The following is a 14,850-nucleotide window of genomic DNA, read 5'->3' on the forward strand; positions in this document are numbered from 1 at the left end:
TAGTTTTAAAATACCACTGGAAGTCATGAAGAAGAATTACAGAGAAGAGGGTTTCTCCAATTATCCCAAACATGACTGGGAACCTAAAAGTTTTGCCAATACTTCACAACCAAACTATATTACCATCACCGTACCTAGCCAAAGTCTAACAGGAATGGGAGGCACAGAGTTCATTCTCTGAAAAGGTTATCAAAAGCCTTCTAAGATAGGCATGCCTGTCTCTGCCTCCACGCACACAAAAGTAAGTTTCAGGCCAGCCAGGACTATACAATGAGACCCTGTCTCAAAAAATAAAATAAGACCAGACAGTGGTGACACATGCCTTTAATCACAGCATTCAGAAAGCAGGGGAATCTGAGTTTGCGGCCAGCCTGTTCAACAGAGTTCCAGAATAGCCTGGGCGACACAGAAACCTTGTCTCAAAAAATCAAAAATTAAACAAAACAAATCCCACCCCTTCCCCTTCAGTGGTTTGTAACCATTAAATTAAGTATATAGCCTACCTATACCCTTCTACAACTGATACCATTCAAGTTAAAAGGCAAAAGTGATATTCCAAAATTCTCAGTGACCTCTATTAGGACTTAAATTAGCTTATAAGACAACAACAACAAAAATAAACAAAAAACTGTTTAATAGCATGTTCATTTTGGCCATCTTTTCCTAAGACGTCATCAAAGGAAAGTTAAAACTGGATCCACCTCCCTGTAACATGTTCCAGAAAAGAAAAAATTCCTCTAGGCATAATGTGTCCTTAATGAAAAGTCTTCCTTTCAAAGGACAGAATATCAACAAAGAGATAAAATTATTTTAAAAGGAAAAAAAAAAAAAGTACAAGTCCTCACTTGGTGTGTTGCTCTGCAGAGGGGTGTCCCAGGGACGAGTCAGAAGGTAGAAGTGTTCACAGGCATGTAGCGGGATACTCACCGGCTCCTCGTTGGACAGACCCAGCTCATATGCCCACTACAATGGACAATTTGTAGGTGGGAAGAGGAACAGAAACACAAATGAGCAAGTTCAGCCTCTTAAGATAATTTAAAGTGACCTGAGCGCTCCTTCTGCAGTGTCAGGTAGGGGAAGTCAAGTTCAGCCTACTCTATCTAGTTCAATTATTTAAACAGTGAGCAATGCTTCACTTTTTAAAGCATAAAATTGTCTTTTTCAATGAAAAGAAGATGGATTTCCTAGTCAAAAGAAGCCCTCTAAATATAATGTCGGGCATCAACTAAAAACCCCAAACACCAACCATTAAATACACGATCTGTAGCAGAAAGTATTCCAACATCTGCTTTAGACTGCAGAGTAGAGAACAAATGACCAGTCTGCCTCAGAAGTAGAAGCAGCTTACATTCTAGAAACTGGATCCATTGTTCTGATTTATATTTGAGTTTTTAAAATGAAATGTAACATCATATAAATTTAGCTCTAAAACCATGATTCATGCTAATGCCTATTTGGTGGTCTTCTGACTAGGATGGCACTACTTTACCCAGTGTGGAGAGCTGCCTATATCTGTAAACTAAGAATAGGTTTCTGGTTTAGAATACAATTCTGGATTGTATTCCTAGTACAAATAAGCAGTGTAATGCCTGGTGTCTCTTTAATCAGTAAAACGACAATCATATCTCTACACAAAAACTCCAAGTTAAACAAAGTCACAAAAACAAAGTTAGAAACCTAGTGCCATGGTCAACCTACCTGACCAGCACAGTTGACAAAATACTGGCATTCAATCTGTCCTTTATCTGTCTCCACACCAGTAACTCGACCTTTTTTGATCAATACATGAAGAACACTTGTCCGATCGTAAATCTGAACACCTGTTCCAAAATGAAGAAAAAGAAGGTGAGCAATTAGTGGGCAGTGGTGTGCACACCTTTAACTCCAGCACACCAAGGCAGAAGCAGGAAGATCTCTGAGTTTGAGGCCAGCCTGATCTACAGAGCAAGTTCCAGGACAGCCAGGGCTGCACACAGAAACCCTGGGGAGGGAGGGTGCGCACAAATTATTTGATGTTACAGAATTAAGGTCTCTGAAGCAGAATCTCTGCTCCAAAGGGGCACTGGAGAAACTGGGTCAGTACTTAAACAAACAAAACCTCGGCACAGAATGATGCTGTACACCTGTAATCCAGTACTCAGGAGTCTGAGATCTGGCTACGTGGCAAGTTCCAAGACAGCCTGAATAGTGAAACTCTACTTTAATAAAAAAAAAAAAAAAATCAAAGGCAAGGAATTTAGGTTAGTAGCAGAACACCTGCCTACCTGGCAAAAAGCCCTGTGTTCAATCCCCAGCACTATAATGAATCATAAAGTATATGTAACACTCTAGACAGTAGGAAGTCTTTTTCTGATTTACTCTGGATCACATTTAAGCTATAGATTAAACTACCAAATTTTTCTCTAGCCTTGGCACTTCTCAAGTTCAGTGGCAGGGACTCTCATAAATCTGATGTCTATGAATCAGCACACAAGTAGCTCCTTGGAACAACAACAACAACAAAAAATTAACTCTAAGGAAAATATTCAATGGATCAACTAAAAAACACAGTACAGTAATCAAAACAGGAAAACTGAATATCCCAATGAAGATGCTTTTTCCATACCTGAGCTGGTGGTGTTCCCTACCATGGTACACTCTCTTAGATAACCTCTTCTTTCCAAATCCATGCAAATGATAGTTACAACAAAAATAAATAAACAAATAAATAAAAAGACCCACTCACCATTCTGGGAGGCAGCACTTGCCAGGGCAAGAGCCACATCAGCAGAGGACACCACTGCATCCTCAGGAACATGCATGGCCCCCACCAGATCGTGCACATTGAGAAGAGGGTGAAGTTCAGCCACTTTCTTCGGGGAGATGATCTCAGAAGGGATACCTACAACACTGCCACAGAACACAAAGGGACAAAGACATTCATGGGCTCTATGACAGAGTCAAGTGGGTCAAGTCTGGACAGTGTCTAGTCTCTTACATACTTCAGCCTTGAGTTGATACGCTTCAGAGAGATCAACCGGTCTTGAGTTTGGGCCAGAGAGATTGAGCCTGTCCTTAAGTACCCTGTAAGAATAGTCAATCGAGTGATCAGTCCAGCGGGATCCACTAGATTTATAGGTTAGACCTCCTATAACCCAAGTGCTTCTATTTACTATCCTTGAGTAAATGAATTTGCTCCCTTTGGGCTTCTACCAGAATTTACAACACATCAGAGACAAAACTACTTTCAGCTCACACTTTTGTGAGCGTCAACTAGAATTCTAACATATATAAAAGCACTCATGGGCTAGAGAGATGGCTCAGTGGCTGGGAGCAATGACTGCTCTTCCAGAGGTCTGGGTTCAATTCCCAGCACCCACATGGCAGCTCACAACTGTGTGACTCCAAGATCTGATACCCTCACACAGACAAATGTGTAGGTGGGGCACCAATGCACATAAAATTAAAATAAGCAATTTAAAAAATAAAGCACTCATAATAATAACAAAAGTTACTATGGCTAAAAGTCTTACTAGGGCAAGAACTCATCTCTTTATTAGATAGTTTACTTCTTTCCTTTCTAGTCTTGGTGGAAGTACATTCTTTGGTAAAAGTCATTCATAACACTGATCACCAGAGAGTCAGATCCCCACTCCTTCCCCAGTACAGCCAAACAATAAGCTGAGTTGAACTGTGATTTAATTGCTAAGACCTGAACATATGCTCTTTTTCCTTCTCTTGTTTAGGAGCGAAGTGCTACCCTTTACTATATCTAAATGATTGAAATATATTTTTTAAATGGCCTAGGAAAACTTTCTTATCATGATAATGATAGGATCTGCATACAGGTCCTAGGTTCAATTCCAAGCACTCCCACCAAAAAATAAATAAATAAATAAATAAATAAATAAATAAATAAATAAAATACAAAAGTTATAGATCCTGAAAATGACCTGGGTTACTGACTAATTTCTGTTCTCTATAGGTAAAGAAGTTGAAGGCAAGTTATATGACCTGCCCAAAGGAACACCCTGAATTGAGGCAAATTTTCAAACCCAAGTCTTAATCACCAGATCAGATAAAGTACAAGACCACACAGCAACTATGGAGTAAGGATTTAGAGACAAGAAGACCATTAAACAGCAGATTACCTGCTTACCTGTTTGAATCCCTGTTTCTTGCTCTAACTGATGGTAGAGTTTGTTTGAATAGTCTGCCATCTTTTGTTCAATACTTGAATGCCTAGCAGTGCTTAGGATGCCAGCACAGAACCTTGTCGAGCCAGCAGCCAGCCTGCAGCACAGGAGCAAAATACTGTTAGAAAGGTTCACTTGTACCTACTGACATAAGTTCAGGGTCCAGCACTAGAGAAGTTTCAGCAGGTTAAGAGCACTGGTTGTTCTTACAAATGACCCAGGTTTGCTGGGCTCTAATCCCAGCACTCAGGAGGCAGAGGCAGGCGGATCTCTGTGAGTTTGAGGCCAGTCTGGTCTACAAGAGCTAGTTCCAGGACAGGCTCCAAAGCTACAGAGAAACCCTGTCTCAAACCCCCCCCCCCAAAATCTTTACCCACCCCAAAAAGACAAAGGTGGAGGAGACCCGTACACATATACACCCCACATTATTATACTACTCTTTTTATCTATTTTTATGTGTATGAGTGTTTTGTTTACATATATCTCCGTACCACATGTGTGCCTCATGCTCACAGAGGCCAGAAGAGGGTGTAAGATCCCCTGGAACTGTAGTTCAGATGACCATGACATGCCACATGGGTGCTGGGAACCAACCTGGGTCCTTTAGAAGAGTATCCAGTGCTTTTAACTCCTAGGCTCTCTCAAACCCATTAAAACTAAAACTATGCTGAATTAAATGAAAATTAATAAAAGAAAATGGTCAGAATTTTGTTCAGCTCAAGAGCACAGGATGCAGCTGTGCAGTGTGAGGAGGGTGACAGCAGAGGGGAAGACAGCTGTGCTCTGAAAGCACGTCCTCTTAGACACGCTACTGACATTGACTACCTTTCTAAAATGCAGAGAACATAAGTGCTAGACACAGCTAACCACAGGGTAGATTTCACCTGAATATTCTCTCACTAGTGTACAACATTTAGATGACCTACAGGTATGACATTATGGAAAGTCAGAAAATAAAGGAGCCCTACCTATACTGTTATTGCAGCCAAACCCCAAGACAAGCCAATCTGATCCTTACCTGCCCTGCTCCAAAAGGACAATATTCTGCCACCCCATTTTGGAGAGGTGATAGGCCACGGATGTACCCATGATTCCACCCCCACAGATGACCACCTGGGCCTGGGCAGGCAAGGCAATAGAATGTGCCTCGGCAGCAGATGTGCTGCTTCTTGCTGATGACCAGGTCTGCCATCCTGGGCTAGTTCTTTGTCTTTGGACAATCGAAAGCAACCGGTAAAGCATCACCAACTGGGAGATAGGGTTTCACTCAGCTGAGAAGATCCAAAGAATCCAAACTAAAAAAAACAAAAACAAACATTTTTCACTCCATTTAACTCAGTTCTTAGAACTAAGAGAAAAGGATTTAACAAAAAAAAAAAAAAAAGAAAGAAAGAAAGAAAAAAGAAAGAAAAACCAATCATGGTGGCACACAGAGGATTTTAGTCACAGAGGATTAAACTCTAGAGGTTTAGGAAGGAGGATCTCTGAGTTCAAGGTCAGTCTGGTCTAAACAAAAAGTTCCTGGAGAGCCAGAACTACATAGGGAGATCCTGTTTCAAAAAAACAACACACACACACACACCCCACCACCACCACCACCACCACCAGCAGCAGCAAGCAAGCAGGCCAACAAAAAACAAGCATAAAGAAGCCTAATCTAGGCCTAGCAGAACAGCCTATAATTCTAGTACTTGAGAGGTGGAGAAATGAGGATCCACAGAAGTCCAAGATCATCCTCAGCTACACCGAGATTTTCAGGCCAGCTTGGGTTAGAAATCTTATCTAAAGATAGATACTGACGGACAGAAAGACACAGACAGAAAGAATAAGAATAAGAGCCAGTGAGATAACTTGGTGGGTGGAGGCACTTTGACATGGAGCCTCATAACCTGAGTCCAGCAGAAGTGCTAGGGAGAGCTAGGGAGATTGAAAAACAAAGAACAGAGTCCTTAGAAAAAGAAGAGACAGGACCCAGAACCCAGTGAAAGCGGCTTGGGATTGACCCAAAGGAAACAGTAAAGACTAAAGTATTAGACGCCATTCCATGGAAAGAACGAAAAGGGTTTTTGTTTTTGTTTTTTTTAATGATGTTGCCCTTTTTAAAAGATTTTATTTATTAAGTATACAGTGTTCTGTCAGAAGAGGCACCAGATCCCATTATAGATGGCTGTGAACCACCATGTGGTTGCTGGGAATTGAACTCAGGACCTCTGGAAGAGCAGCCAGTGCTCTTAACCTCTGAGCCATCTCTCCAGCCCCTTAGGGTTTTAGCTTATCATTTACACACAAATCATACATATTTCTTTTTGTTTCGTTTTGTTTTCTGAGACAGGGTTTCTCTTTGCTATCCTGAAACTCACTCTGTAGAACAGGCTGGTCTTGAACTCATAGAGATGCACTTGCCTCTGCATTCCAAGTACTGGAATCAAAGGTGTGGCTAACCATTGCCTGGCTACGTCATACATATTTCTACAAGATAATATTAATAGGCTAAAGAAAAGGGCAAAGGTTAAGGTCATCAGGAAAAGGGTCATCAAAGTAGGATTTAAGTTGACTCTTGGAAGACTAAAGTCTGGACAGAGACAAAGACATGGAAAACACACAAAGACAACAGAACAGATCTGACTATCATATCTGCTTAGAATGGCAATAAGGAAACAAGCGTATGCTGGGTAAAAGGAACTGAAGGAAGAACCCAACCACAAGAGACTGAATATTTGATCTGATATGGTCTAGTATACAAATTACTATGATCTGATATGGTCTAGTATACAAATTACTACTGGTTGAAAACAAAAAGGTAGGGTTTTGACAAAATCTAACAGAAATACAGAGAACTATTTAAGTCTCAAGAAAAAAAAAAAAGAGCTGGGCAGTGGTGGCGCACGCCTTTAATCCCAGCACTAGGAAGGCAGAGGTGGGTGGATCTCTGTGAGTTCGAGGCCAGCCTGGTCTACAAGAGTTAGTTCCAAGACAGGCTCCAAAGCTACAGAGAGACCCTGTCTCAAAAAACCAAAAGGCTGACCTACTGGCAGACTATGCCAGCATTAAAGAGCTTAAGACACAGGATGGTAGATATGTGAGAATCAGAGCAGCACACTGCTAGTAAAGCTGCCACCCCCTCCACTACAGACTCCCCATTGGTCCATGTCCTCTAAGGGCAAAGACAAAGACACACCATCAGATAGGACTCAGAACTGCAATCTTTTTTAAATGTCTTTTAGATTTATTTTTATACATGAATGTTTTGTGTGCATGTATATCTGTGCACCACACGTATACATGGTGCCTTAGAAGGTCAGAAGAGGGTATCAGATCTGCTAGGACTGAGGTTACAGACGGTTGTTGAGTCTCATGTGGGTGCTGGGAATCAAACCAGGGTCCCTTAGAAGAGCAGTCAATGCTCTTAACGACTGTGCCAGCTCTCTAGCACTCAGAACTGGGCAGACAGGGTACACAGAGAAAAATCTCATTCAAATGGAGACCAATATCACTTCTGGCTTCCTGTTAGGCTCTGCCTCAAGTTTTACAGTCTGGTATACTATCTATACCATAACTATCACCCAGCACTTTGGAAGCTAAAGCAGGAAGGTTTTGATATTTGCAGACTAACCACATCTTAAAAAATTCCAAGACAAAAATAACATCAAAGCTAGGTGGTAGTGGAGCAAGCCTCTAATTCTTGCACTTGGGAGGCAGAGGCAGGTGGATCTCTGGGAGTTTTAGGCCAACCTGGTGTACAGAGCAAGTTCTGGGACAGTCAAGGTTGTTACACAAGACACCGTCTAAAAAAACAAAACAAAAACAAAAGGGAAATATAAATTTTTCTATTTGAGTAGTTGTTTGAAATCTAATCTTCATATAACCAGCTTCTATCTATAAATCCAACCTCATCTCAAATTCTCCACTCGGTCTTCTAGGCCACATTTGCAAGTTTTACTAACATTCTCTCTACCTCCTATCCCAAAGGGAACACAGTTCTCCCTGGAGAAGACAATGCTACACATTATCTTAGCCCTGTTCTATTGCCTGTTCTTCCTATTCCAATATCAACCATTAACATTTGGTCATGCTTGGAAAAAACCATAGTGTTGATTGGTTTTATGTCAGCTTGACACAAATCAGAGTCATTTGGTAGGGGGAACCTCAACTGAGAAAATGCCCCTACCAGACTGATCTATGGGCAAATCTGTGATATATTTTCTTGATTGGTGATTGATATGGGAAGGCCCAGGTAACTAGACAGTTGTTAGTTGTCATCCCTGGGCAGGTGGTCCTACATGTTTAAGAAAACAGGTTGATCAGTCACGCATGGTGGTTCATTCCTTTAATCCCAGCACTTGGGAGGCAGAGGCAGGTGGTTCTCTGTGAGTTTGAGGCCAACTTGGTCTATAGAATGAGTTCCAGGACAGCCAGGGAGGGATACAGAGAGAAACCCTGTCTCAGACAAACAAATAAAAAGCAAGCTGAACAAGCTTTGGGGAGTAAGCTTCCTCCACGGCCTCCACACCAGTTCCTGCCATGTGTTTCTGCCCTGACTTCCCTGGATGATGGACCTGTGATTTGTAAGAAGAAATAAAAGTTGCTTTGGGTCATGGTGTTTTATCATAGGAATAGAAACCTAATTAAGCCATCTCTGCTCCTTTGTGACTCAAGTTAACAGGCCTGTATCCACTCTAGGACACAACAAGGAAAACTACAAGAATTTCTATTCAGGGTTCTGCAAACATGCTCTTCTCTATGTCTTTTATATACCAGCTTTCGTCTCTCCCCATGCATTCCTGAAACATTCAATAGGTTGACAGTCTCTCCACAAGTGTTAGAACCCCTTCATCTGCCTTCTCTGCACCTCAGCCCAATTCACTGGTCTCTTTTACATCCTGCAATCAATCATTTCCTGCAATTTGCTCCTTCTCTTCAGCATGGTAATAAGCTCAAGTTCCCACTACATAATGTAATAAAAGAAACAAAAGCTTCCTATCATAAAATTTTTATTACAAAAAAATTTGAAATTGTACAAATTAGTCATTGCAAAAATTCAAATACAAGCCGAGCAATGGTGGCGCACACTTTTAATACCAGCACTCAGAAAGAGGCAAGCAGATCTCTGTGAGTTCGAGGCCAGCCTGGTCTACAGAGTGAGTTCCAGGATAGCCAGAGATACACAGAAATACCCTGTCTCAAAAAAAAAAAATCAAATACAGAAAGAAACTAGGAGTTCCCATATCACAACCATCAATACCAGTGTGCATGGTAATTTCTTAGACTTTTGTCTTCTACCATCCAAACCCTAAATTCCAATTTCCTCATCCTTGTGACTAGACAAATGGCCACTGAGATTTTTGTCCTTGCTCTTTTTGAGACAAAAATCTTAGTATACTAGACTATGCAGCCATGAATGACCTCTTGATATTCCTACATATACATTCCAAAGTGAAGATCACAGGTGTGTACCACCCTAGTTCTACCACTGAGCCTTTTACTTGTTTGTTTGCTTCTTTGTTTTATGTGTTTGAGTGTATTATTTGCACATTTGACTATGCAACACATGTGTGCAGTGCCCGAGAAAGCCAAAAAAAAAAAAAAACAAAAGAAAGAACGAAAGAAAGAAAAAGAAAAGAAAAGGGGCCACCAGATTCCCTTGGAACTGAAGTTACAGACTATTGCTGCCATGTGGATACAGGGAATTGAACCTAGGCACTTTGGAAGAACAGTCAGTTCTCTTAACCACTGAGCCACCTCTCCAATCCCCAACTGAATTTTTTAAACAAAAATCTATTCTTGAGGCTGGGAGTGCTGGTACACACCTTTAATCTCAGCACTCAAGAGGCAAAGGCAGGCAGATCTCTGGATTTCTGTTTAAAGTCAGCCTGGTCTATATAGGACAACCAGGTCTATGTAGAGAGATCATTAAAAAAAAAAAATTCTTGGGTGAATAAATTTGTTGAGTGGCAAAACAAACCATTGTCCAATACTTGAGACCTTGTGTTTCATACGAACACTACATTAAAAATAAGACATGACACACCTGGCTGTGGTGATGCACACCTTTAATCACAGCACTGGGGAGGAAGAGGCAGGTAGGGCTCTGTGAGTTCGAGGCCAGTCAAGTCTACAGAGCCAGTTCCAAGAGATCCAGAGCTGTTATACAGAGAGAAAATTTGTCTTGACAAACCAAAATAAATAAAAATATATAATAATAATAAAATAAAAATTAGACAGAATCTTGCTGGGCATGGTGGCACCATACCTTTAACCCAAGCACAGTTAAGCCAGCATGGTCTGGTCAGCAAGCTCCAGGTTAGCCAGCATTATGTTGTGAGACCCTGTCTCAAATAAATAAATAAATGAAACTTTCAAAAACCTATCTTTCACCTGATAGTAAATAAATAAACAGGAAATATTCTACCCCCAACTTCCTCACCCCCCTGCAACAAAAAACAAGTTTTGGCCCTACTATAGTGTTGACACTTTTCAACACTAGAATACTCAATCTGCTGGTTTCAGAGGATATCTCTCTCACATCATCACACTTGACCACAGTTGATGAAGACCACAGATCACTCCTTTCCACTTGTGTACAGGTTCCTGGTTTCACTTCTATAGTTCCTGGCTCACACCTCCTTGCCTGAGCCTATCTTCTTCTCTGAGCCTTCCCAGCTTTCCCCAGGGTGATTTTAATGTCATCATGATGCATGATCTGTTTATCAAGTGTAGAATGGCCATGCCCACTTGATCCCAGCATATCCAAATACAAACACCCTCCCTCCACATCTTTGCTACACTGTGTACCCAGGGGCTCCACATACCTGAATCCAGAGTGTCACCTGGGTTCCTCCCTTTCTCACCCCTCTTCCGCAAGGATCCCAAGATTTCTCAGGATCTTCCCTATCTGGTCTACCTCCTAACTCTCACACAGATCCATCTACTCCTCTCCAAATCCCCTGCCACCATATGAGCAAGCCTTTAGGCTTGTAGCTTCTACTTTTAGTGAACACCTTCCTCCCACACCTAAATCCACACACAGGAGTGTGTGTGCAGTCTTCCGCGGCCCTTCTCACAACCTTCTGTGACAGGGTGATGCCTGCAGGAAAAAGTCAAAGCTCCTTACTACAAAATACAACACTTTTCACCATGTGGTTTATCTCTGGCCTCACTGTTCTTGCCTCTCAAACCCTCACCAAGTCAGAAGAGACTACTGGGAACGCCTCAAACAAGTCAGACTTAATTTTCTCCTCCATGCCTGGGACCTGTGTGCACTGTTTCTCTATCTGGCACAGTTCCTGCCACCTGTCCGCCAAGCAAAGGTATCTCTTCAGAACACAACTTATTCCACACCTATATGATAATGTATTTGGGAAAGGGAGTCTTCTGTGTTCTCCCAGGACATTCTGTACTTCTCCCAGAACAGAACTTTCATCCTCCCAAATTATCTGTAAGGCATTTGAGGGAGGAGTAATACAGCAATCCAGTGGGGGAATCCAAGGTCTAAAGCACACGTAGGTGTTAAATCTCCTTATATCTCATTACCTGTATGACTTTGATCAGGTTTTTGTGTGTCAGGGTCCTCATCTATTACATGGATTAAAAATATCTATCTCACATGGTTGTGGAAAGCTGTAAAGCGGGGTAGGGAGAAGAAAACAGAGAGATAGAAAGAAGAGGGAGAAATGGGGAGGGAGAGAGGAAAAAGAATATCATTTCCTCATTAAATAGAACTCCTAAGGCAGTGAACAACTGTATCCCAGCAGTGAGAAGAGGCAAAAAGAGAAGGAACTTAAGATCATCCTAGGAGATGCAGCAAATTCAGGCTGAAGGAGACCCTAACTCAATAAACACATACAGGGGCTTGGAGAGATGGCTCAAGGCACAACAGTGGCAGCTATGCAAGCATGAGGTCCCAGTTTTGATCTCTGATGGTGGTTACGATGTATAAGGTAAGTCCTAACTATTCAACTAATCTAAGCACGACCCTATGGAGAGACATAATCTGTGCTGTACACTTTAGGAAACTTATGTGTAAAACTTTATATTAAAATTATATAAAGTAAACTACTCTATAATTCATGACTAAACTTTGCAAATCTAGCATCAGAGTCTACCATTTATCATAACTAATACTACTGCTTTTCTTTTTGTTTTGTTTGAGGGTTTTGTTGTTATTGTTTGAGACAGGGTGTCACTTTGTAGCCAGTGGCCTAGAACTTGCTATGTAAACCAGGGTGGCTTAGACCTCACAGAGGTTCACTGCCTCTGCCTCCCTAGTGCTTGGACTAAAGGCAGAGGCTACCACAACCTGCTCAAACTGCATTTCAAAGAAATTCAGGTAAGTTCAGACTAAACAGCTGTGAGGCAGAACCAGAAGCTCATTCCCTAGCTGGAAAAGAGAACTGCAGAGGTAAAAGAAACATAACAGAGTATTCATTCCTCCCTGAGAACCCTCCCTCCGATTCTCCAGAGCACTTTTGCACTTTTTCCTAATAAACCTATGTTCACACTGCGAAAGAAAGAAAAGAACAAACAGGAGCTTCAGGAAAGAATATTCATGCCCAATGTCCAGCCTGTTAAGGTCAAGAAAAAGACGGCTGACTTTTTACTGACCATGACCTTCGAGAGTGAAGAGATGAGGGCACTGGGGATTAGAGTACACCAGAAAGGAGCACCAGGGAGACATCTCAGTATCAGGAGCACCTTTTGCTCTTGCGGAGGGCCTGGATTCAATTTCCAGCACCCACATGGGAGCTCATAATCCTCTGTAACTTCAGTTCCAGTGACTCCAATGCTCTCTCTGACAAGCATACACGCAGGGCATACATACATACACACATGTAGGCAAAATACTCATAAAATAAATCTAATAATAAAAAAGAAAGTAGCTTAAAAAGGATAAAAGTACACCAGGAAGAGACAGCATGAGCGTCTGCTCCAAAAGGTCTGGCAACAAAACCAAAGCAAAGCTCCACGGGGAAAAAAAAGGTAAAGCCAGGAAAACAGAGAATGAAGATGTCAAACTCGTTCGAAATGAAACGTCAGCACGTTTTAAAATTTTTACATTTTCGTGAAAATTACTGTGCACCTCTACAAGTAAGAGTGATGTCTAAACAGCCTTAAAACCCAGACTGTTCTGCTCAGATCCTACACCAACAAGGTGACAGCGCTAGCCTGGAACAAGGCTCCCACCTGTAATCCCAGCATACCGGATGCTGAATCAAGAGGAACGTCCCAGCTTCCAGGTGTGCCTGGGCTACCGTGGGAGACCCTAGCTGTCAAAAACAAACAAAACCAGTGACAGTTCTAAGGGCTGAATTCTTCCTCTGGTAACAGGATGAGGCACAGGTCACAAAGAATGAAGGCGGAATGTGGACATCTCCCACAAGTAACGCAGGGGAATCACCAGGATAAGTTTAAAAGCAACAGAATCTGCCTCTGCCGTCTGATCCTGCGGGTTCAGGATGCTGTATTCTTCGACAAATGCATCGGATGCTCAAGACAGTTTAAGAAAATGATACCAAGTCCCTGCCGCCAAAAAGCGGACCCTAAAATGATTCCTTTCCAACTGGACCCTCGACCACACGCCATCCCTATACATCCAGATTGCAAGAGTTTGCAGAAATGCTCAGAGTGGGCTAGAGACCGTGGACTCCAACTTCAGTATCACACACAACGGTCCCCTCAAGTCGCCCATTGGAAACCCCACCGCCTTGATTCAGTCTCTGACAAGAATTGGCAGGGCACAACCGAACAGCGCGTTTCTGGGCGGGAAAACAATTCCACCCGCACACGTGTGGGGAACCCAGCTGACTGGGACAGCAGGTACATGCCCGCCCAAGCTGCAACCAGCCCCGAGGCCCAGCCGCCCTGGGGGAGCCCGCGCCCAGGCCCGGGGTAGCCGGCGCGGGACCCCGAGGTTCCGCACAGCTTCGCTGACTGAAACTCTCGCGTCCAACCACACGGTCTTAGAGACCAGGAGAAGAACCGGGACCCGAAGGCTAAAGCGCAGAGGACAGGGGCGTAGAGGACGCAGGAGTTCACGGGGCGATAGGCCGCCCCACCGGCAGGTTGAAGTCGCTTTCTTACCTCGGAGGCCCGCCAGTGCGGGGAGCGCGTTCGGCAACGCCCCGCGGAAATGGAAGGCAGCACAACAGCTACAGAGGGTCGGCGCGGGCCGGAAAGGGGGACGGGGCATGGGGAGGGGAACGGGACGCAGAGCGGAAAGTTCCGGGACCGCAGGGGCCTGCGACCTTCCGCGCTTTACGGCCCGCGGCAAGGGTAAGGCCGGCGCGCGCGCGCTAGCGCGCCAACGCTCCGTGACGTCACCGCGACGGACCGGCCCGCACGTGGGCTTGTTTGGGTCTCGCCAGGCCCCGCCCCCCGAGGCCACGCCCCCTCTGTCATGATGGCGACGTGCGGGAGCCGCGCGGGGACGGGAGGCTTGCTCTTTGTTTTCCGGCCTTCCGCCCTTCTTCATTTCTGCGTAGAGCCCGAACTTCGGAGCTGGGCCACAGCCTCGACCTAGTGTGTCATCTGCCACCAGGCCTGAGCCCCGGTCCTGCTGCGGTAGGTCCGCAACCCAGAGCCACATCTCCGGCCAGCCGGTGGTCGCACTGTTTTGTGTCCCGCACGGCGCTGAAAGCCTTTCGGTGCTAGGCTTTGGCAAAGCCCATCGCAAAACTTG

The 14,850-nt window shown here is 43.6% G+C and overlaps 1 protein-coding gene across 1 annotated transcript in view; it reads right to left on the minus strand.

Annotated features, from left to right (window-relative positions):
• Positions 1–14,441, minus strand: part of Pdpr (pyruvate dehydrogenase phosphatase regulatory subunit) — a 37,048-nt gene extending 22,607 nt beyond the window's left edge. Inside the window, exons 1-7 of the mRNA XM_048437244.3 lie at positions 14,253–14,441; positions 5,194–5,470; positions 4,139–4,272; positions 2,982–3,063; positions 2,726–2,889; positions 1,699–1,820; positions 846–963 (exon numbers count right to left, since the gene is read on the minus strand). Of these exons, the coding sequence (XP_048293201.1) occupies positions 846–963; positions 1,699–1,820; positions 2,726–2,889; positions 2,982–3,063; positions 4,139–4,272; positions 5,194–5,417 (844 nt within the window). The 5' untranslated portion in view covers positions 5,418–5,470; positions 14,253–14,441. The remainder of the gene's footprint in view (positions 1–845; positions 964–1,698; positions 1,821–2,725; positions 2,890–2,981; positions 3,064–4,138; positions 4,273–5,193; positions 5,471–14,252) is intronic.
• Positions 14,442–14,850: the final 409 nt, after the last annotated feature.

Source organism: Myodes glareolus, chromosome 22, assembly GCF_982192425.1.
Source record: "Myodes glareolus chromosome 22, mMyoGla1.1, whole genome shotgun sequence".
NCBI lineage: Eukaryota > Metazoa > Chordata > Mammalia > Rodentia > Cricetidae > Myodes > Myodes glareolus.